Here is a 21,693-nt window from a genome sequence, read left to right as displayed (position 1 = left end):
ACAGCAGTGCAAAACCATATCTTGTTGCTCTGTTTTATTTTATTTTATTTTTTAAACTCTTACCTTCCATCTTAGAATTTATTATTAGAATATTATTATATTAGAATAATTATTATATTAGATATTAGAATTAAATTAAATTAATTAAAATATTAGAATAATGTGTATTGATTCCAAGACAGAAGTGGTAAGGGCTAGGCAATGGGGGTGAAGTGACCTGCCCAGGATCACCCAGTTAGGAAGTGTCTGAGATCAGATTTGAAACCAGGACCTCCTCCCATCCCTGGGCCTGACTCTCAAGTCACTGAGCTACCCAGCTGTCCCCTGTTGCTGTTTTAAACAAACTTAAATTGTTACATAATTTATTTTCTCCCTAATTTGTTATTTATATTTTTATTTTTAAAACTCTTCTGTCTTAGAATCAAAACTAGTTCCAAGGTAAACAATAACAACTAGGCAATTGGGGTTAAGTGACTTGCTCAAGGTCACCCAGGTAGGAAGTATCTAAAACTAGATTTGAACCCAGGACCTTCCATCTCCAGGTCTGACGACTCTCTATCCTCTAAGCCACCTAGCTGCCTCTACTTATTTATTTTTAATTATTCTTTAAAAAAAAAAAAGAGCCCCAAATCATCTCCCTCTCTCTAGAGTCCTACTTCTTCCTTGAGAAGGCAAACAAAATAATACATCTGTTAATTCATGCAAAACATTTCCATATTGATCTTGTTGAAAAAAAAAACACAAGAAAAATGAAGTGAAAAATTATGTTAATTTGCTCTAAGGTTTCATCAATTCTCCCTCTGAAGGTGGATAGCATTTTTTTTTTATCATGAAACCTTTGGAATTGTTTTGGATCTTTGTATTGATCAGAATAGCTCGGGCTTTCACAATTGATCATCCTTACAATATTGCTGTTATTACATAAAAACGTTCTGGTTCTGCTCACTTCACTCTGCATAAATTCATATAGGTCTTTCCAGGTTTTTCTGGAACTAATCTGCTCATTTCTTAAAACACTATACTATTTCATCATAGTCATACTTCAACTTGTTCAGCCTTTCCCCAGTTAATGTGCATCTCCTCAATTTCTAATTATTTGTCACCACAAAAAGCTGCTATAAATTATTTTTGTATGAATATATTCTTTTCCTTTGCTCTCTTTGGGCTACAAACTTTGTAGTGATATATCTGAGTCAGAGTAAGCAATGTTATACCCTTTGGGCATAGTTCCAAATTCTAACATAATTTCTAATACATTTTACTTTCATGAATATTTTATATATAAGGTACAAGATTGAAATATAATCTATTTTTTTTGAGAATTACTGGTGATATAATTCATTTAATGATGTTGAATAGACTTCTTAGTTATATAAACTTTTTCTCAATACACCTTTTTATCCTTTATCCTATATGCCAATTTTTACTTAAATCTATGAAAACTCAGGAGTGTTGTGCTCCTGTGAAATGTTTCTTGATTACTGTTTTGTTTCAATGTGGCAGGATGAAACTACAAATCCAGCTTAAAAAAATAGTTGAATACCTGTCAGAAGTCAAGTTTTGTTGAAATCAGTCAGTTTCTTCAAAAGTCCAGTTAGCATAGAAACCTAACTTTGTTAAGTACAAAATAAACATACAAATGAAAACGAACTTTTTAATATTGTACATGCATTTTTTCTTTCCAGGGAGGTTTCAAAGCTGTTGTATGGACAGATGTTTTTCAAGCAATAGTTATGCTAGCAGGATTTGGTTCAATTATCATACAGACCTCAAAAATTCAAGGTGGACTTTCAGTTATCTTAAGACATGCTGAAGAAGGAGGAAGATTAAACTTATGGGAGTAAGTCAATTAAAAAAATTTCTGTCAATTTCAATTTAAATTTTTTCAAATTAAAAGGTTTTATATTACATGTACAGGATACATTTTAAAATATTAAGTTGTGGAATAACAATAATATGTAATGTTTATATAGTGCTCTAAGGTTTAAAAAAAGAAAAAAAGTATAAGGTTGGTAGTACAAATTTTCTACATTTTACAGAAGAGGAAACTGATTCTCTTTAAGGCAAAGTGATAACTCTGTGGTTGCCTGGTTAGTAAATAGTGAAGTAAAGAGTTAAAGGCCAGTTGTCTGACTTGAAGACCAGTACTTTGAGGAGTGAAACCAACAAATTCACTTTTAATGTTGAGATTTCAGGTTTTATGCCTAATGTTCAATTCAGTAAATATTTTGTAGAAATCCAAATATGTATAAGCTGCTCTACTATCTATTCATGAATACTGGCTTTGGAGGAACTTATAATTTAATGTAGAGATTCATATCCTGCTATTCCTAGCCTCCTAAGGGGTTAGTGAATAGATTTCAAGGGGGCCTATTTAATATGAATCAGAAAGATATACCTTTACTTTCAGTGATCTCTAACTGAAATTTATTATTTCAGTTTATTTTATGAACTTAAAACATTCTGACAAGGAGTCCATAAGCTTTATGAAACAGCTAAAAGATTCCTCTGATGAAGAAAGGTGGGGAAGAGTGAGGAATAGAACAAACATTCATTAAGTGCCTACTATGAGCCAGGTACTGTGGAAAGCACCCTACAAGGATTATTTCATTTGATCCTCCCAACAATCCCGGGAGGCAGATGCCATTTTGATTCTCATTTTATAGTGAAAGGAACTGAGAACAAAGCAGACTTGCTCAGGTTCACATAGCTTGAAAGTGTCGGAGGCTAGATTTGAACTCGGGGCTCCCTATCTTCAAGCCCGGCTCTCTATCTATTGCCCCACCTAGCTACAATATATCCATGACTAAAAGAGTTTAGAAGTCCTGGCTCTAATGGGAGGCAAGAGATACACTTTCTTAGTTTTTTCCACCACTGGGTGGAGGATGCACAGGAGTAGAAAAGGGATTTGTGGGAGGGAAACCAATCAGCATGAGATGATGAAGTCTTATACCATGTGGCAGTGTCAGGTAAGAGAAAGAGGCACTTATGAGAGGTGTTACAATGGTAGAGAAGCAACAAGAAGTTGCAATTGATTGAATACAGGAATTGAGAAAGATTGAGAAATAGAAGATGCCTTTGGGTCTGGAAGGATGGTAGTTCCTGAAACAGTAACTTGGAAGTTGGGAAGAAAGGGAGGATAAAAATATCTATCAAAAGCTACATAGAGGTCAAGAAAAATGAGGACTAAGAAAAGTACATTCGATTTGGCAATTTAAGATCATTGGTAACTTTGGAGAGAGCAGTTTTAGTTGAATGATTAATTTGGACACCAGGATGTAGAGAGTTAAAAAGACTGTGAGAGCAAAAGAAGTGGTGTATTGTAGATGGCCTTCTCAATGAATTTATTTTTATTTTGTAAAGATATTTTATTTTACCAATTGCACATAATAACAATTTTCTACATAAGTTTTCTTAATTTATATGATCCAAATTTTCTTCTTCTTTTCCATCCATCTCCCTTCCCAGAGCTGGTAAGCAATTTGATCTGAGTTATACATGTATTATCATGCAAAATGTATTTGTGCATTATTCATTTTTGTAAGAGAATACTCAGATAACCCCCCCCCCCAATCCAAATAAACTAATACTTTGATCTGTACTTCAACTCCCACTCTCTTGAGGTGGATAGCATTCTTTGTCATAAGTGCCTCAGAATTCCTGGATCATTGTAGATGCAGAGAGTAGATAAGTCTTTCTCAGTTGATTATTCCACAATATTGCTTTTACTGTGCACAATGTAGGTCTTTGCAGCTCTTTCTGAAATCATCCTGTTCATCATTTTTTTCAGCACAAGATATACTACAATTTGTTCAGCCATTCCTCCAACTGATAGACATCTTCTCACTTTCCAATTAGTTGCCCTTATTAAGAGATCTGCTATAAATATTTTTTGTATAATTGGGTCTTTCCCCCCCTTTTAAAAATTTCTTTGGGATAAAGACTTTGTAGTGGTATTACTGGACCATAGGATATGCATTGTTTTATAGTCCTTTGTTGATAGTTCCAAATTGCTCTCCAGAATGGTTGGATCAGTTCACAACTCTACCAACATTGCATTGGTGTCCCAATTTTCCCACATCCCCTCCAATATTTATCATTTTCCTTTATTGTCATATTGGCCAATCTGGTAGGTGGGAGATCGTACCTCAGTATTGTTTTAACTTGCATTTCTCTAATCAAGAATATCTAATTTATTTTTTCAACAGAAGAAACACAAGAAGATAAACATGAAAGACCAATTATAAGTGACTTAATGAGGTCAAACTGTTTACTTCTTACATTGGAAAAAAAATCTTAAAAATGAAAAAACTACTTGAGTAGTTTGAAAGAGCAATTAGATAGAAGGCTTAGAGTTGTGTTGAAATATAGAATAAGCCAGAAAAAAATGAGTAGGAAGAGTTAAAAATCAAATTATTATCCTATATATTAGAGGCATGAATGGGAAAAACCCCAAATTCTTACTTACAGTGAAGGAAAAGATGGTGTCGAGGGATGGTAGTGCTAGAACCCTATTCTCAGCAGATCTAGGTCAAAGAGGGAAAAACGCGTACATCTAGAAGGGTAAAAGTCTTCTTAACTTACAGAGAAATAGGAGGACAAAGTAAGGAACAAATGAGGGACTCTTAGAAGGTTGAACAGTTTAAGTACTAGAAAATTAAGGGGAAGGTATCTGGGAGGGATTCTTAAAAAGGGTATAGATTAGACTTTAATCATCCCTAAACTTTTTACACAGCGGGGCAGTTCACTGTCCCTCAGATTGTTGGAGGGCTGGACTATAAATAAAAACTATGAACAAATCTGTATACGGCTGTCTGGGATAGTGGAGGTTGTAGGGCTGGCTGGGCCTGTCACACCTTGCACAGCCCCATCACTGCCACCACTATACAGGACAGCCATATACACAGTGTGGAATCCCCTCCCCCAGATTGCTGTTCACCATGCTGACGTCTTCCATCGTGCAGCCACATAATCCTTTGTAAGGCACCTCATTCTCTTTCAGTTACTCTCAGAACAAGGTGCCACGCAAAGGATTATGTTACTGGAAGTAGTATTGTATGTGAGCGACCCTGCACTTTGTGGCACTGCCACATACAGTTCTCCAGGAGCACAGGATGTGGATGCATCCTGTGCTCCTCTCACTGACCACAAATGAAAGAGGTACCCCTTCTGGAAATGTGGTGAGGGCCCGATAAATGGCCTCAGAAGGCTGCAGTTTGGAGACCCCTGAATTAGAGAGATAGTAGTCAGAAGAAAATTAGACTTCTGAGGAGGAATAGGGTAAAATAAAGAATGAGAAGGATAAAGAAGAAAAATAGAATGGAAGGAAATATACAAGTAGTAATTTTAACTTCAAATGTGAATGAGACGAATTTGCCCACAAAATGGAAATGAATAGCAGAGTGGATCAAAACTCCAAACCTAACAATATGTTTGTTTACAAGAAATACATTAAAAATGAGAGATATAGGTAGATTAAAAATAAAAGGCTGGAGCACAACATATTTTGCTTCAGCTGAAGCAAAAAGGAAAGCAGAGGTAGTAATCATGATCTCAGACAAAATTAAAGCTAAAATGAATTTGATTAAAAGAGATAAACGGGGAAGTCACATTATGTTAGAAGGTACCATAGATAATGAAGCATTATTAATACTAAATCTATATGCACCAAATTTTACAGTATCCAGATTTTTAAGGAAAAGCTAAATGAATGGAAATAAATAGAAAGCTATAGCAATGGAACCTTCTATCTTCCTTCCTCAGAACCAGATTAATTTAACCAAAAAACAAATAAGAAGGAAGTCAAGATAAGCTAGATGTGATAGATATCTGGAGAAAATTGAATGGGAATAGAAAGGAATATACCTTTTTCTTTTTTTAGTTTTTTAATCTTCCTTCTAACCCTTCATTCCTTCCTTTCTTCCTTTCTCTCTCTCTCCCCCTCTCTCTCTCCCCCTCTCTCTCTCCCTCTCTCTCTCCCTCTCCCCCCGCTCTCTTTTTCTTTCCCAATTACATGTTCTTACAAATTTCCACACAAGTTTTCCTAAGTTATATGATCAAATTTATTTTCCTCCCTCCTTTCTCTTCCCCCTCCCAGTGTTGGCAGACAATTTGATCTGGGTTATACATGTATTCTTATGTATATTTCCATATTATTTATTTTTCTGAGTAATTTTATGAAACCAAAACCCCCAAACATAAACCCAAATAAACAATTGAAAAATTATTTACCTTCATCTGTATTCTGATTCCAACAGTTCTTTCTCTGTAGGTGGATAGCATTCTTTGTCGTAAGTCAGACAAAACTGTCCTACATCATTGTATGCTGATGGTAGCTATCTATCACAGTTGATCATTCCACAATATTGCTGTTATTATATACTGTATAGTTTTTATGTTTCTGCTTATTTTGTTCTACATCAAATCATGTAGGTCTTTCTACCTCTTTCTGAAATCATCTGGTTCAACATTCCTTATAGAACAATAGTATTCTATCACCACTATATACCACAATTTGTTCAATCATTCCCCAATTGATAGACATCCCTTTACTTTCCAATTCCTTGCCACCACAAAAAGAGCAGCTACAAATCCCCCCCCCCTTTTTTTAATCTCTCTGGGATACAGGTCTAGTAGTGGTATTACTGGATCAAAGAGTATGCATCATTTTATAGCCCTTTGGGGATAATTCCAAATTGGTCTCCAGAATGGTTGGATCAATTCACAGCTCCACTTTCTTTCTTAAAAAAAAAAAATCAAATTAACCAATAGTTTATCTATTTTGTTGATTTTTAAAAATAAAACCAGCTCCTTGTCTTATTTATTAGTTTATTAGTTCAGTGGTTTTTCAATTTTATTTTTCTCTCCCTTGATTTTCATGATGTCCAATTTGGTGTTTATTGGAGGATTTAAATATTTGATCTTTTTCTTGTTCTCTATTTTATTGATGTGTCTACAGATGTAAATTTTCCCCTAAGTGTAGCTTTGGCTACATTCCATAATTCCATAATGTTGTCTTCTCATGTTATTCTCTTTAATGAAAGTATTGTTTTTATGATTTATTCTTTGACCTATTCGTTCTTTAGGATAAGATTCCCCACCCCAACCTGTTACTTCCCTCAGGCCACATGGAAGCAAGGATGGCTGGTGTAGGGCTGCTTTCTTGTTCTGTCATCTTGTTGCCTTAAACCACATGAAATGGAATAGCACTTCTCCTTGCTGTCTTTGTTACCAAGAGCCACATGAAAGGTCTTAGGGATGGCATTGAGCTGCTCCCCTCTGCTCTTTCATTGCCTTAAGCCATTTGGCAGCACATTGGGCTGCTTTTGTTTTGCTCTTTCCATATTTCAGGCCAATTGGCATCCTCTAGGGCTGGCATTAGGCAGGCACTGGGTTGCTCCTTCTCTGCTGTTTCATTGCCTCAGGACCCGTGGAAGCCCTTTGGGCTGGTCCTCATTCTGTAGTGTCCCCCATGCCCTATTCAATGCCTCCCTCCCTTTTCATCCCATTGAGACACGTGCTTCCTGTTTTCCTTTATTTTGAGGCATTTTTTCTACTTTTGTCTAATTGAAGATTGTGTGAATTGAGCATCCCGCTACCATTTTTAACTCCCATTCCAAAATTGAATTTCCTAAGAAAAAAAGCATCACAATAAGATAGATTTAGGAATGATTTCTACCAAACATTTCACATTCAACTAATTCCAATATTAAATAAATTATTTGTAATAATATTAAGGAGTCCTGCCATACTCCTCTTTTGAAACAAATATAGTGTTGGTACCTAAACCAGAAAAAACAAAAACAGAGAAAGAAATTTTAGATCTTTTTCATAAATGGATATGGATACAAAAATCTTAAATAAAATACTAGCTAGGAAAATGCAATAATAAATCACAAAGATTATGTATTATGACCAAACAGGATTTATATAAGGAATGCAGGTATGGTTTCACCTAAGGAAAACTATTAACATAATTGATTAAATCAATAACAAAATCATAGGATTATATAAATAGTTGCAGAAAAAGCTTTCAACAAAGTACAACATTCATTCTAATTTTGAAATGCTTGAAAGCATAGGTGTAAATGGATTTTTCCTTAAAATGATGAGAAGCATCTACTTTAAACCAGCAGGAAACATTATTTTCAACAAAGATGAGCTAAAAGCCTTCCTGATAAGATCAGAAGTGAAACAAGGATGTCCATTAGCATCAATATTATTCAATATTGTATTAGAAATGTAATAGAAGATAAGAAAAAGGTACAAAAGAAATTAGAATGGGCAAAGAAGTAATAAAAATACCTCTTTATGCAGACAGTATAATGGTATATGTAGAAAATCCTAGAGATTCGACTTAAAAAGTTAGTGAAAATGATAATTTTAGCAAAGGGGTAGGATATAAAATAAATCCACATAAATCATCAAATTTCTATACATTACTAATAAAGCCTTATAAGAAGAGATAATATCAAACATTTCATTTATAATAACCATGGACAGAATAACATACCTGGGAGTATAACTACCAAAACAAACCCAAGAACTGCATGAACCTAATTATAAAATACTTTTTATACAGATAAAGTCAGATTTAAATAACTGGAGGAATGTTAATTGTTAATAGATGGTCAGAGCCAATATAATAAAAATTATATGATAAAAATTACATTTTTGCCTAAACTAATCTAATTATTAAATGCTATCCCAATTAAATTACCAAAAATATTTTATTCAACTAAAAGAAATTTTAAAAATTCATTTGGAAGAACAGAAGTTTAAGAATATCAAAGAAATTTTGAAAAAAATATAAAAGAAGGAGGTCAATTAAAACTCTTCGGTATTGATTAAGAATTAGAAAGGTTGATTAGTGGTCCAGAAAAAAACCTACAAAAAATGGTAAAATATTATAGTAACTTTGTGTGAAAAAAGTAAAGATTCAAGCTTTTGGAAAAAAATTCATTATTTAGTAAGAATTGTTGGGAAAACTGAAAAGCAGTCTGGCAGAAACTATATATATATGTATATATATATATATATATATATATATAAACTATCAAGATAATATCAAAATGGACCCATGATCTAGACAGAAAGGAAGATATATGCCAGTGAGAACAGGGAATATAATTACCTACCAGATTTATGGATAGAAGAATTTATGAATATTCAAGAGATAGAGAGCATTGGGAAATATAAAATGGATCATTTTGATAACAGTAAATTTAAAAAGTCTTTTTAGAACTAAAACAAATATTTCTAGGATTAGAAAAAGTAAGAATTGGGAGGAACTTTTATGGACAGTTTTTCAAATAGAAGTCTCATTGAAAATACAAAGGAAACCTTGTTAAATTTATAAAAAAATATGAGTTGCTTCTCATTTGATACATGGTCAAAAGATATGAACAGATATTTTTCAGATAAAGAAATCAAAGTTTTTTATAGCCACATGGAAATATGTTCTAAATTATTACTGAGTAGAGAAATTCAAAACAAAATAACTCTGACATATCATCTTACACAGCTCAGATTGATTAAAATGTTAAAAGGGCAAAATTACAAATATTGGAGGGAATGTGGAAAAATGGGTACACTGATAACACTGATGATAGATCTGTGACTTGATCCAATCATTTTGGAGTATGATGTGGAATTATGCATAAAGAGTTATAAATCGTCTATATACCCTTTGACTTAGCAATACCACTCTTAGGTATGTTTCCTAAGGTGTTCAGGGGAAAAGAAAAAGAAGCTATAAATTCTAATGTATTGATAGCAGCTCTCTTTGTTGTGGTGGCAAAGAATTGGAAATTAAGAAGGTTCCTGTCAATTGGGGAATGGCTAAAAATGTTGTGGTGTATGATGTGATGGTAAGAAATTCTGAACAGGTTAGTTAAAAGGAAAGACCTACATGAAATTATGAAGAGTGAAATGAACAGAACCAAGAAAATATTATATATAGCAAAAGAAATTTTCTTTGAGGAATAACATGTGAATGTCCATCTTTAGAGTAATAATTTATAAATAGAAACATGTAAGACAGTTTTACATAACTTATATTTTTGTTAAATGTTGCCTTCTGTCATGTACAGAGGGGAGAGAAGAGAAATACCTGTGAGCTCTTATGTAATGAATAAGTTATTCTTAACAAAAAAGCAAAAAGAGTGAAAACCCCCCATAAATTTATAGGAGAGTAGTCCACATGCTTTAGCTCCTTTCAGCAGTACATGCAGAGGAGTGGAATAAAGGCAGGAGATGGTGAATAAAATCCAGGATTGAGGGCTGAGAGGGCTAAACTGGTGATAACATAAGGGTCTTCAAAGAACTCCGGAGAAGAGGACAGTGTAGACTTGAACAGATTCCCTAACTAGTCAGGATGGAGAAGTGTAGGCTATACTGCGATGAGGTTCTCAGAAAGAAGTGAGAGATGCTTTGAGTGACTGAAGGTGTCATGGTGAGGATGAAAAACTAGGTTAGAGATCACAAGGCAGAGGGAGAGAGAGAATGATAACAAATTATGAGCAGATAAGTTCATGAACATGGAAATTGTACATTTGTAGGTGATGGCATGCTTGAGGCTAGGACCATCTTATCTCTGTAGGGAACTCAACTGGAGTAAAAATGTAAGTTCAGAAACTGGTAAGTCAGGGCATTTTAAAGTGCATAATGAAGTCTCCCTAGTATGAGGGCAGGAGAGAAAGACTGTGAGCCAGGTCCTGAATTCATTGAGGAAGAAATGGTGTGTCTGTTGTTGGTAAGCAATTGCAATCAGAATCTTCCCCCTCCCCCATTTTATTTAATTAGTTGATTTAGAATATTTTCTCATGGTTACAAGATTTATGTTCTTTCCCTCCTCTCCTCCCCCCCCCCCCATAGCTGGTGCACAATTCTACTGGGTTTAACGTGTGTCATTTATCAAGATCTATTTCCATATTATTAATATTTGCACTGGGGTGATCGTTTAGAGTCTACATCCCCAATCATAACCCCATCGAACCATGAGCCACCAGAATCTTGATTGGGTCATGATTCTTGAGTAAATGAACCTTAAAGGAGGAGAGAGGTTCCTGAGTGTAGAGGGAGAAAGTGGCAATGTAGAGCAAATATTACAAATCTCTCACTTGGGTAGTCTCAGAGGATACTACTGAAAATTCATTTAGTTACAGAAAGGGTGGACCAGGGGTGCCCGAATGGACAATTTTGTTTGTGAATTTTTAGATTTCAAGAAATTCATCATTTGTTTTCCTCAATAAAAAGTGTGTGTGTATATATATATATATATATATACATATATATATATATGTATTTACATTGTAAATCATCATATTACAGATTACTTAGAGTGTGTAGAGGACCTTAGGCCATGTAGGACAACTCTGTCCCACCATCTGCCTTTTTCATTGAAGAAACTGAGATCCATCATTTACCTTGGACCTGACAGGCAGATTCAGATTTCAAAATCAGACCTTCTGATTTTAAATCCACTTTTCTTTCTGCTCTACTACAATTCCTGGTCCTAAAACCTGGAAAAAAGAGAACAGCAGTTGCATATATTCACAAGTTGACTCAATGGAAATTAGATAGCCTTCCTCTCTTGTCTGTGACATAATTAACATTATCATAATTGACAATATCTGAAGAATGAATTATGCCTTACTCAGTTATTTTTTGCCAGGAATACCTTAATTCCCAGACTGTACTTTCTGTAATAGTAAACCATGAGCTGTTGTGGTTCTATAGGGTCATGTGTAGAACCTCAAACACTATCTTGTATAACACCCTACCCTCATTTTATAGTTGAAACATATCTAGAGAGAGGAAGGACCTTGTCCAGAGTCATACTAGTAGTAAGGAATATTGCTAGAATTTCTACCTGAGTCTTCCAATTCTTATTCTTTGCCGCTTATCTTAAAGTATTCACAGGGTTGGTATTGTGTCCTATATCTCTTGGCATTCAATTGTCACAAGGCACAGTATCTCTCTGTATATTAGTCATTCCCCTTCCTTGGATCACGAATGTGGGAATTCAATATAGAATTTCAAGAAAAGCAATATTCTTTTGGATTATTTTCTTTTAAAAATTTTATTTATTTATTTAGAATATTTTTCCATAGCTACATGATTCATGTTCTCTCTGTCCTCCCTTCCCTCCCCCATCCCAGAGCTGACAAGCAATTTCACTAGGTTATATACATACATTACTGCTCAAAACCTATTCTTATATTATTCATATTTGTAATAGAGTTATCTTTTAAAACTCAAACCCTTATTTTGGGTTATTTTCTGAATACATACAAGCTCTCTATTTAGTTGACATCAATATTTAAAGGTATGCTGTCTTAGTAAAGAGAAATTAGTGACAACTTTTTGCTGAGCAGTTGGAAATTATTGGCTCCTAGTAGAAAATTCCTTTATATAGATTTACATAGACACTTGATCTTAGTCACAATCAAGCCGATTAATAGCCCATATATCTAGATAATTTAAAACTCCAAAAGGGAAAACCTTTTTTTCTGAGCTCAATTCAAAATGATTTGTAGTTATGTTTTGTTTCTGTACACTTTGAAATTCTGGTTTGTCTGATTTGTTTTTATGTAGCTTCAATATTAGTCCTTTGCAGAGGCACACTTTCTGGACAATTTTAATAGGTGGGACCTTTACGTGGACCAGCATCTATGGTATTAATCAGTCCCAAGTGCAGAGATACGTATCCTGTAAATCTAAGTTCCATGCAAAATTGTAAGTACATACCTTCTATTTGTCATTAGTATTGAATTTTTTTTGTCATTGGTCTCTAAGTTCTAAAAGAGGATAACATGTAAAAAATAAGGACAATTTAAAACTTAAAAAAAATTAAGTTAAATAAGTTTGTTTTATATAATAGCTTTAATTTCTTTCATCATGTTTTAAATCACTACCAAATATTATTCCTTTAAGATGACTTGATCCAAAAGTGAGCTTAGAATTTCAGTTAGTTATGTGAAAATTCTTTTTCTTTTCCACTTTTGTTTTTGTCTTTCTGTCCCTTGTTATTTTTTGATAATGTTCATTGCTATCTCCATGTACCTGAAGACCAATTTTTGACTTGCAGTCATTCCGTGCATTCATAAGGGCTATCCTTCAGTAAGTGATCCATTCCCTCCACGAAGACAAAGATATCTCTCCATTTACATATTTATGTAACTTGATGATGTTCACTTTACCTTATGATGCACTTTATGGGTACCACATAAATTTGATGGTAAACCTTGATGCTATTCTGTATTAGGTGACAGAACTAACCAGGATAAGATGTAACAGAATTTCATGGTAATAATGGCACTTCTGGACCAATAATTGAAGTAGCAGTAAATCTATTTCATGTTGCAATTAAGTCTTTTTATATTTATTGGTGGTGATAACAAAATTATATTGAATTTGCTAAGAATCCTTACTCAGTAATAGGGTTAGGAGGCACCAGTGGTTCTCTGTTGGGATATATTCTCTACACTATTTCTGCCTTTTAATCAATATGTGATGAGCTCTCTGATTCTCTAGCTTTCTGTTTCTACTACCCACCAGACTGTCAACATACAGAGTTTTTGTTAAAATTTCAGTTGCTTTATTTAAAAAGGCTTTATCTCAAGACATATAGACAAGTTATTTAGCTCCTCATTGTCTATCTTCTCATTTGTAAAATCATAGTTGGGTCAGTAGTAATAATATTGCTTGCAAATTTATTTAATCAGGATAGTTCTATCACACACATGCCTGTCATCATTGCTGGGGGAGTACTCAGTAAGCATTTATAAAGCTTCTGTTATGTGTTAGACACTGTGCTTAGTGCTGGGGATATGAAAAGAGCCAATACATAGTCCCTGACTTCAAGGGGCTGCTTACAGTCTATTAGAAGAGACAGATCTTACCTGGGGGGAATGATGACACATTAACCTAAAGCTGCATCCTTAGTAATTTAACACATGAGTTTGTTAACATCTAACAAAACCAATCTCAGAAAATAGAATGAGACCCACCAATTTTGGTAGATGTGTACTTTATTCCAGTGAACAATACTCTGGAAGGAGTTTGATAGTGGTATCATGGGGCTGAGAGCTGAGAGGAGTCTTACAGGTCATCTGAACTGACCCCTTTATATCACAAATGAGACCTCAACACTTCATGAATCATGGGCACAAATTATTTGTATTTCAACTAGAAAGTTTTCTTTGAAAATTTCTTTTTTTAAAAAATATTTTTCCATGGTTACATATTCATTTTCTCTCCCTCTCCTCTTCCTTCCCTGCTCCCAGAGCCAACAAGTAATTCCATCAGGTTATACAAATGTTATCACTTGATCCCCTATTTCCATATTATTCATTTTTGCAATAGAGCAATCTTTTGAAACCAAAACCCCAAATCACGTACCCATATAAACAAATTATGTCACATGTTTTTCCTCTATGTTTCTACTCCCACAATTCACTCTCTCAATATAGATAACATTCTTTCTCATAAGTCCTTTGGAATTGTCCCAGATCCTTGCATTGCTACTAGTAGCAAAGTCCATTACATTTGATGATTCCATGATGTTTCACTATTTGTGTACAATGTTCTGTTGGTTCTGCTCATTTCGCCCTGCAACAGTTCATATAGAAATCTTCAGTTCATCATTTCTTAGTGCACAATAGTATTCTATCACCATCATATACCACAATTTGCTCAACTGTTCCCTAATTGAGGGACACCCCCTCATTTTTCAATGTTTTGCCACCACAAAGAGTGTAGCTATGAATATTTTTTTACAACCCTTTTAAAATTATCTTTTTGGGTACAAACCTAATAGTGGTATTGCTGGATCAAAGGGCATGCATTCTTTTAAAGTCCTTTGGGAATAATTCCAAATTGTCTTCCAGAATGGTTGGATCAATTCACAACTCTACCAGCAGTGCATTAGTGTTCCAATTTTGTCACATCTCCTCCAACATTTATTATTTTCCTTTACTGTCATATTGGCCAATTTGCTAGGTATGAAGTGGTACTTCAGAGTTGTTTTGATTTGCATTTCTATAATCAGGAGGGATTTAGAATACTTTTTCATGTGATTACTGAGAGTTTTGATTTCTTCATCTGAAAACCGCCTATTTGTATTTTTTGACCATTTGTCAATTGGGGAATGGCTTGATTTCTTATGTATTAGGGAAATTAGACCTTTGTCAGAGAATTTTGTTATAAAATTTTTCTCCCAGTTTGTTGCTTCCCTTCTAATTTTGGTTGCATTGATTGGTTTTGTTTGTACAAAATCTTTTTAATTTAATATAATCAAAATTATTCATTTGATATTTTGTAATGTTTTTTTATCATTTGCTTGGTCTTCCTTTCTCATAGATCTGACAGGTATACTATTCTATGTTCATCTAATTTATTTATGATTTCACTCTATATTTAAGTCATTTACCCATTTTGAATTTATCTTGGTATAGGGTGTAAGATGTTGATCTAAACCAAATTTTTGCCATACTGTTTTCCAATTTTCTCAGCAATTTTTGTCAAATAGTGAATTCTTGTTCCAAAAGCTGGGATCTTTTTGTTTATCAAACACTAGATTGCTGAGGTAATTTACCCCAAGTTTATTCCATTGATCCATCTTTCTTTCTCTTAGCCAATACCATATTGTTTTGATGATGACTGCTTTGTAGTTCAGTTTAAGATCTGGTACTGCTAGACCCCCATCCTTCACATTTTTTATTCATCATTTTCCTTGATATTCTGATATTTTGTTCTTCCAGATGAATTTTGTTATAATTTTTCAGATTCCATAACATTTTTTTGTTAGTTTGATAGGTATGGCATTGAATAAGTAAATTAGTTTAGGTAGGATTGTCATTTTTATTATATTTGCTTGTCCTACCCATGAACAAGTTAAGTTTTTTCCATTTGTTTAGATCTAGTTTCATTTGTGTGAAAAATATTTTGTAGTTATGTTTATATAATTCCTCAGTTTGTCTGGAAGATAGATTACCAAATATTTTATGTTGTCTAGAGTTATTTTAAATAGTTTCTCTTTCTAACTATTGCTGCTGAGTTTTGTTGGAAATATATAGAAATGTGGATGATTTATGTGGGTTCTTCTTGTATCCTGCAATTTTGCTTAAGTTGTTGTTTATTTACACTAGCTTTTTAGTTGATTTTCTAGGATTCTTTAAGTAAACCATCATATCATTTGCAGAGAGTAATAGTTTAGTCTTCTTATTGCCTACTTTAATCCCTTCAATTTCTTTTTCTTCTCTAATTGCTACTGTTAGCATTTCAAATACAATATTAAATAATAGTGGTAATAATGGGCATCCTTGCATCACTGCTGATCTTATTGGGAAGGCTTCTAACTTATCCCCATTGCAAGATGATACTTGCTGACAGTTTTAAATAAATACTCTTTATTTATTTATTTTTTTTTGAGGAAAGGCCCTTCAATTTGCCTACTTTCTAGTGTTTTAGATTCTAATCCACTCTGCTATTTGTCTATGTTTTATGGGTGAGTTCATCCCATTCACATTCAAAGTTATGATTGTCACTTATGGATTCCCTGGCATTTTGATATCCTCCCCTAATTCTGACCTTTCTTCTTTTGCTATAACCTTTTAAACCAGTGATTTACTTTAAATCAGTCCCCCTAGTCCCTCCCTTAATATGCTTCCCTTTCTGGTCCCTCCCTTTTTGTTTCCTTCTTGTTTGTTTGTTGGTATTGGGGTTTTTTGTTTGTTTTTTAGGGTCTGTTAAATTCCCTCCCCCCTCTCCTTCCCTCCCTTTTTATGTTCCCTCCTCCTCCTTAATTTCCCCTTCTCTCTTACCCTGTTGGATAAGATAGAATTCAAGATCCCAATGGATCTAGATGTTCCTCCCTCTCAGAGATGATTTCACTGAGAGTAAGGTTTAAGTAATACCAATTAGCACTCTCTTCCTCTCCTTCTTATAGGAGAACTCTTCCCCTCCCTTTCCCATGTGTATCTTTGTGTGAGAAAAATTATTTTATTTAGTTTTTTTCTATTTCTTGAAGTACATCTTAGTACCATCAATGATTCCCCCCTCCCTTTTTCTTTCTTCCCCCCCTTTCTCCATATTGTCTTAATGCCCCAATCTTTCCCTATGTGTGATTCTTCTAAATACTCTAATAATGCATACAATTTTTGAGAGTTACACATTACATTTCTTCACATATTAATGTATATAATTTGATATAAATGTAGTCCTTATAGAAGAGAGTTTGAATAAAAGAAAAAGATAACATTTTTCTCCTTTTCCCTTTCCTTCATATTTACCTTTTCATGTTTCTCTTGCTCTTTGTGTTTGGATGTTGAATTTTCCACAGACTCTGGGCTTTTCTTTACAAATACTTGGAAATCTTCTATTTTTTTGAATGCCCATACTTTCCCCTGGAAGTATATAGTCAGTTTTGATGGATAGGTGATTCTTGGTTGAAGACCCAGTTTTCTTGCCTTTCTGAATATCATGTTCCAGTCCTTGTGATCATCTAGTGTGGAAGTTGCTAGGTCTTGTGTGACCCTGATTGGCATTCCTTTATATCTAAATTGTCTTTTTCTGGCTTCTTATAAGATTTTTTTCTTTTGCTTTGAAATTTGGCAATTACATTCCTAGGAGTTGTCTTTTGGGTATTTAGTGTAGAGGGTGTTCTGTGAACTCTTTCAATGCCTATTTTGCCCCCTTGTTCTAGAACCTCAGGGCAGTTTTCTTGGATGATATCTTGTATTATGATATCAAGATTTCTATTTATTTCTAGATTTTCTGGTAGACCAATGATTCTCAGATTGTCTCTCCTTCCTCCATTTTCCAGGTCTGTCACCTTGTCAGTGAGATATTTTATGTTATCTTCTAATTTCTTAGTCTTGACTTTGCTTTATTAATTCTTGCTCTTTTGCAAGATCATTGTCTTCCAGTTGCCTGATTCTGGCCTTTAAAGACTAGTTTTCCTTTTCAGTTTGGTCTGTCCTGCTTTTTGAGGCTTCCAGCTATTTCTCCAATTGGGTGTTTTTGTCCCTCAGATTGCTGAATTTCTTTTGCATTATTTCCCATTTTTCCTGCCAGAAGGCTTCCATCTTTTTGATAACTTCCAATTTAAATTCTTCAGGAGCTTGTGGACAATTTCCATTTCTTTTGGAAGGTTTTGGAGCATTTGTTTGTGTTTCCTCTTCTACTATTTCCTCTGTATTCTGTATTTTTCCTCCATAAAATGTATCCAAAGTCACCCCCTTCTTGCTTTTTTTTGGTGTTGGGGTCTCGTGGTTCCTGGGTACTGTTTGCCATCTCTATGGTTTTTTTCTCCCCTTTCCAGTCAGAAATCTGAGTGAGGAGGGCTTGCTTTCAGTGTATGGGTCTAATGATCAAGGCTTTAGCCTCGGGCAAATTCTCAGTTCTCCGCAGCTGCGCTGTCTTCCTGGGGGAGTCCAGGGTCTTCCCTCCCCTGCCTGCCAGTGTTTCGGGTATTACTGCTCTCAGGGGTAGGTCTTTGTTGGTCTTAGTTAACTCCCAAGATCCTGTAGGTGCCCCTTACTCACTTCAGGGGATCCCTTCACGTACTTGTTGATTATAGCGCACTAGCTCTGGGCACCAGAGATCTGAGCTCTTCTTGCCCCCCTGCTGGGGTTTCAGGTATTACTGCTCACAGGGGTAGGTCCTTGGTGGTCTTAGTCAGCTCCCCAGACCTGGGGCTGCCCGTTGCTCAGCATTGGGGTGCTCCTCCCTCACTTGTTGATTCTGGCCTGTGCTGACTTTAATTCTAGCTCTGTAGGTGTGGTGGGGGAGATAGGTCAGCAGCTCAGCAAACGTTTGGTTGGGAGCTTTTTCTTTCCCTTATATTGTGGAAATGTCTGAATCCCACGTACCTTCAGTGCTGCACCTTAGTGTGGAGTCCCTCTGATCTTATGAGGATTTTTTGGGGGGGGGGGAGTCTTTTGAGGTTGTCTGTATCCTTGGATCTGAGGAGGGGAAGCGAGCCATGTCTAATCTGCAGCCATGCTTACCCGGAAGTCCCCCTTTCTAGTGTTTTAAATAGAAATGGGTGTTGTATTTTGTCAGAGGCTTTTTCTGCATCTATTGAGATGATCATGTAATCTCTAGTTTGGTTATTGATATGGTTAGTTATATGGATGGTTTTCCTAATGTTAAAACAGCCTTACATTCCTGGTATAAATCCCACCTGATCGTGGTGAATAATCCTTGTAACTTGCTGTTAGCTAGTGTTTTATTTAAGATTTTTGCATCTCTGTTCATTAAGGAGATTGGTCTGTAGTTTTCTTTCCCTGTTTTTGGTCTTCCTGGCTTAGAAATCAACACCATATTTGTGTCATAAAAAGAATTTGGTAAAACTCCTTTGTTTACTTTATCAAATAGTTTGTATAATATTGGGATTAGTTGTTCTTTAAATATTTGATAGAATTCACTTGTGAATTCATTTGGCCTTAGGGATTTTTTCTTAGGGAGCTCCTTGATGACTTGTTCAGTTTCTTTTTCTGAGGTGGGATTATTTAAGTATTCAATTTCTTCTTTTGTTAATCTAGGCATTTTATATGTTTATAAATATTCACTCATTTCATCTAGCTTGTCATATTTATTGCCAAATAATTGGGCAAAATAGTTCTTAATAACTGTGTTAATTTCCTCTTCATTAAAGGTGAGATGACTCTTTTCACTTTTGATACTACTAATTTGATTTTCTTCTTTCTTTTTAAAATTAGATTTACCAATATTTTATGTTTTATTTTTTTTAAGTATCAGCTCCTAGTCTAATTTGTTAGTTCAATAGTTCTCAACAGTTCTTTTATTTTCCATGTTATTAATTTCTCATTTAATTTTTAGGATTTCCAATTTGGTTTTTGTCTGGGGATTTTTAATTTGTTCACTTTATAATTTTTTAAGTTGCAAGCCCAATTCATTGATCTCATCCCTCTGTATTTTGTTTATATATGCACTCAGTAATATAAATTTCTCCCTAAGTATTGCTTTGGATGTATCCCATAGATTTTGATATATTGTCTCCTCATTGTCATTCTCTTCAATGAAATCAGTAATTTCCCCCCCTCTAATTTGTTTTTTGACCCACCTGTTTTGAAGAATTAGATTATTTAGTTTCCAATTAATCTTACATTTGCCTCTCGATGCATTCTTATTAATTATAATTTTGATGGCATTATATGAAAAAGTTGTATTTATTATTATGCTTTTCTGCATTTCTTTCCTATGTTTTTATGCCCTAGTACATTGTCAGTCTTTGTATATGTACCATGTATTGCTAAAAAGAAGGTATATTCTTTTTCATCGCTGTTCAGTGTTCTCCAGATAGCTATTAACTGTAATTTTTCTACCATTTCATTCACTTTCCTTACTTCTCTCTTATTTGTTTTTTGATTTGATTTATCTAGTTCTGATAGGGGAAGGTTAAGGTCCCCCACTAGTATGGTTTTACTATCTATTTCCTCCTTAAGCTCCCTAAATTTCTCCTTTAGAAATCTAGATGCTATACAATTTGGTACATAAATATTTAGTATTAATATTACTTCACTGTTTGTATTATCTTTTAGCAAGATGTAATTACCTTCTTTATCTCTTTTAGTCAGATCAATCTTTACTTTAGCTTTGTCTGGTGTCATGATTGCTACTCCTGCTTTTTTAACTTTAGATGATGCATAATAAATTCTTCTCTAGCCTTTTACCTTTCATTTGTGTGTGTCACCATGCCTCAAATATGTTTCCTGTAAACAACATATAGCAGGATTTTGTTTTTTAATCCACTCACCTATCTGCTTCTGTAACATCCCATTCACATTCAGAGTTATGATTACTTACTGTGTATTGCCCTTCATCTTATTTTCCCCCTTTGATCCTGCTCTATTCCCTTTTACTTTGTTCCTCCTCACAAGTATTTTGCTTTTTATCACCCCCCCACTTTCCCCTTCCTCCAATTACTTCTCCCTTCCCTTCTTTTATTCACCTTCTCTGTAGGGTAAGATATAATTCTATACCCCAATGAGTATATTTGTTTTTCCTTCTCTGAGGAAGTTATAATGCTAGTAAAGTTTAAGCACTTCCTGTCACCACCTTTATTCTCCCCTTTCCATAATGCTTTTTCATGCCTCTTTATGACATATAATTTACCCTATTCTATCTCTCCCTTTCCTTTTCTTTTAGTGCAATTCTCTTTTTCACTGTTTGATTTTTTATATATATCATATCATATATACATACATACCATATCATACATATCATTTCATATCACCATGTATACATACACATCATATTATCAGACATCATCATATACATCATTTCATCATAATCAGCTTACTTCCCCACCCTCTAAGTATTTCTTCTATCTTCTCTACTACTAAGAGTAATTTTGAAAATTATAGATATCCTCTTTCTATGTAGAAATACAAACATTTTTATCTTAATTAGTCCCTTAAATTTTCTTTTTTTATTTTTCTTTTTAGGTTTCTCTTGGGTCTTATGTTTGTACTTCATATTTTTTTGTTTAGGTCTGAGTTTTTCCTTAGGAAATCTTGGGAATTCTTTTATCTTATTGACCATCCATTTCTCCCCCCAAATGAATATACTCAGTTTTGCTGGATAGGTGACTCAGGGTTGTAAACCTAGATCTTTTGCCTTGCTGAATATCATATTCTATGTCTTCAGATCCTTTAATATAGA

General features: G+C 34.3%; 1 protein-coding gene across 2 annotated transcripts in view; it reads left to right on the top strand.

The window, feature by feature from the left end:
• The window catches only part of LOC100020571 (sodium-coupled monocarboxylate transporter 1), a 160,411-nt gene that overhangs the window by 55,914 nt on the left and 82,804 nt on the right, over positions 1-21,693 (top strand). For both annotated transcript variants that reach the window (XM_007503301.3, XM_056798756.1), the window contains 2 exons: positions 1,686-1,840; positions 12,598-12,738. In XM_007503301.3, the coding sequence (XP_007503363.1) occupies positions 1,686-1,840; positions 12,598-12,738 (296 nt within the window). The remainder of the gene's footprint in view (positions 1-1,685; positions 1,841-12,597; positions 12,739-21,693) is intronic.

The sequence above is a fragment of the Monodelphis domestica genome, chromosome 5, assembly GCF_027887165.1.
Source record: "Monodelphis domestica isolate mMonDom1 chromosome 5, mMonDom1.pri, whole genome shotgun sequence".
NCBI lineage: Eukaryota > Metazoa > Chordata > Mammalia > Didelphimorphia > Didelphidae > Monodelphis > Monodelphis domestica.
Note: the sequence above shows the minus strand (reverse complement) of the source record. Positions and strands in the feature narration are given on the sequence as shown.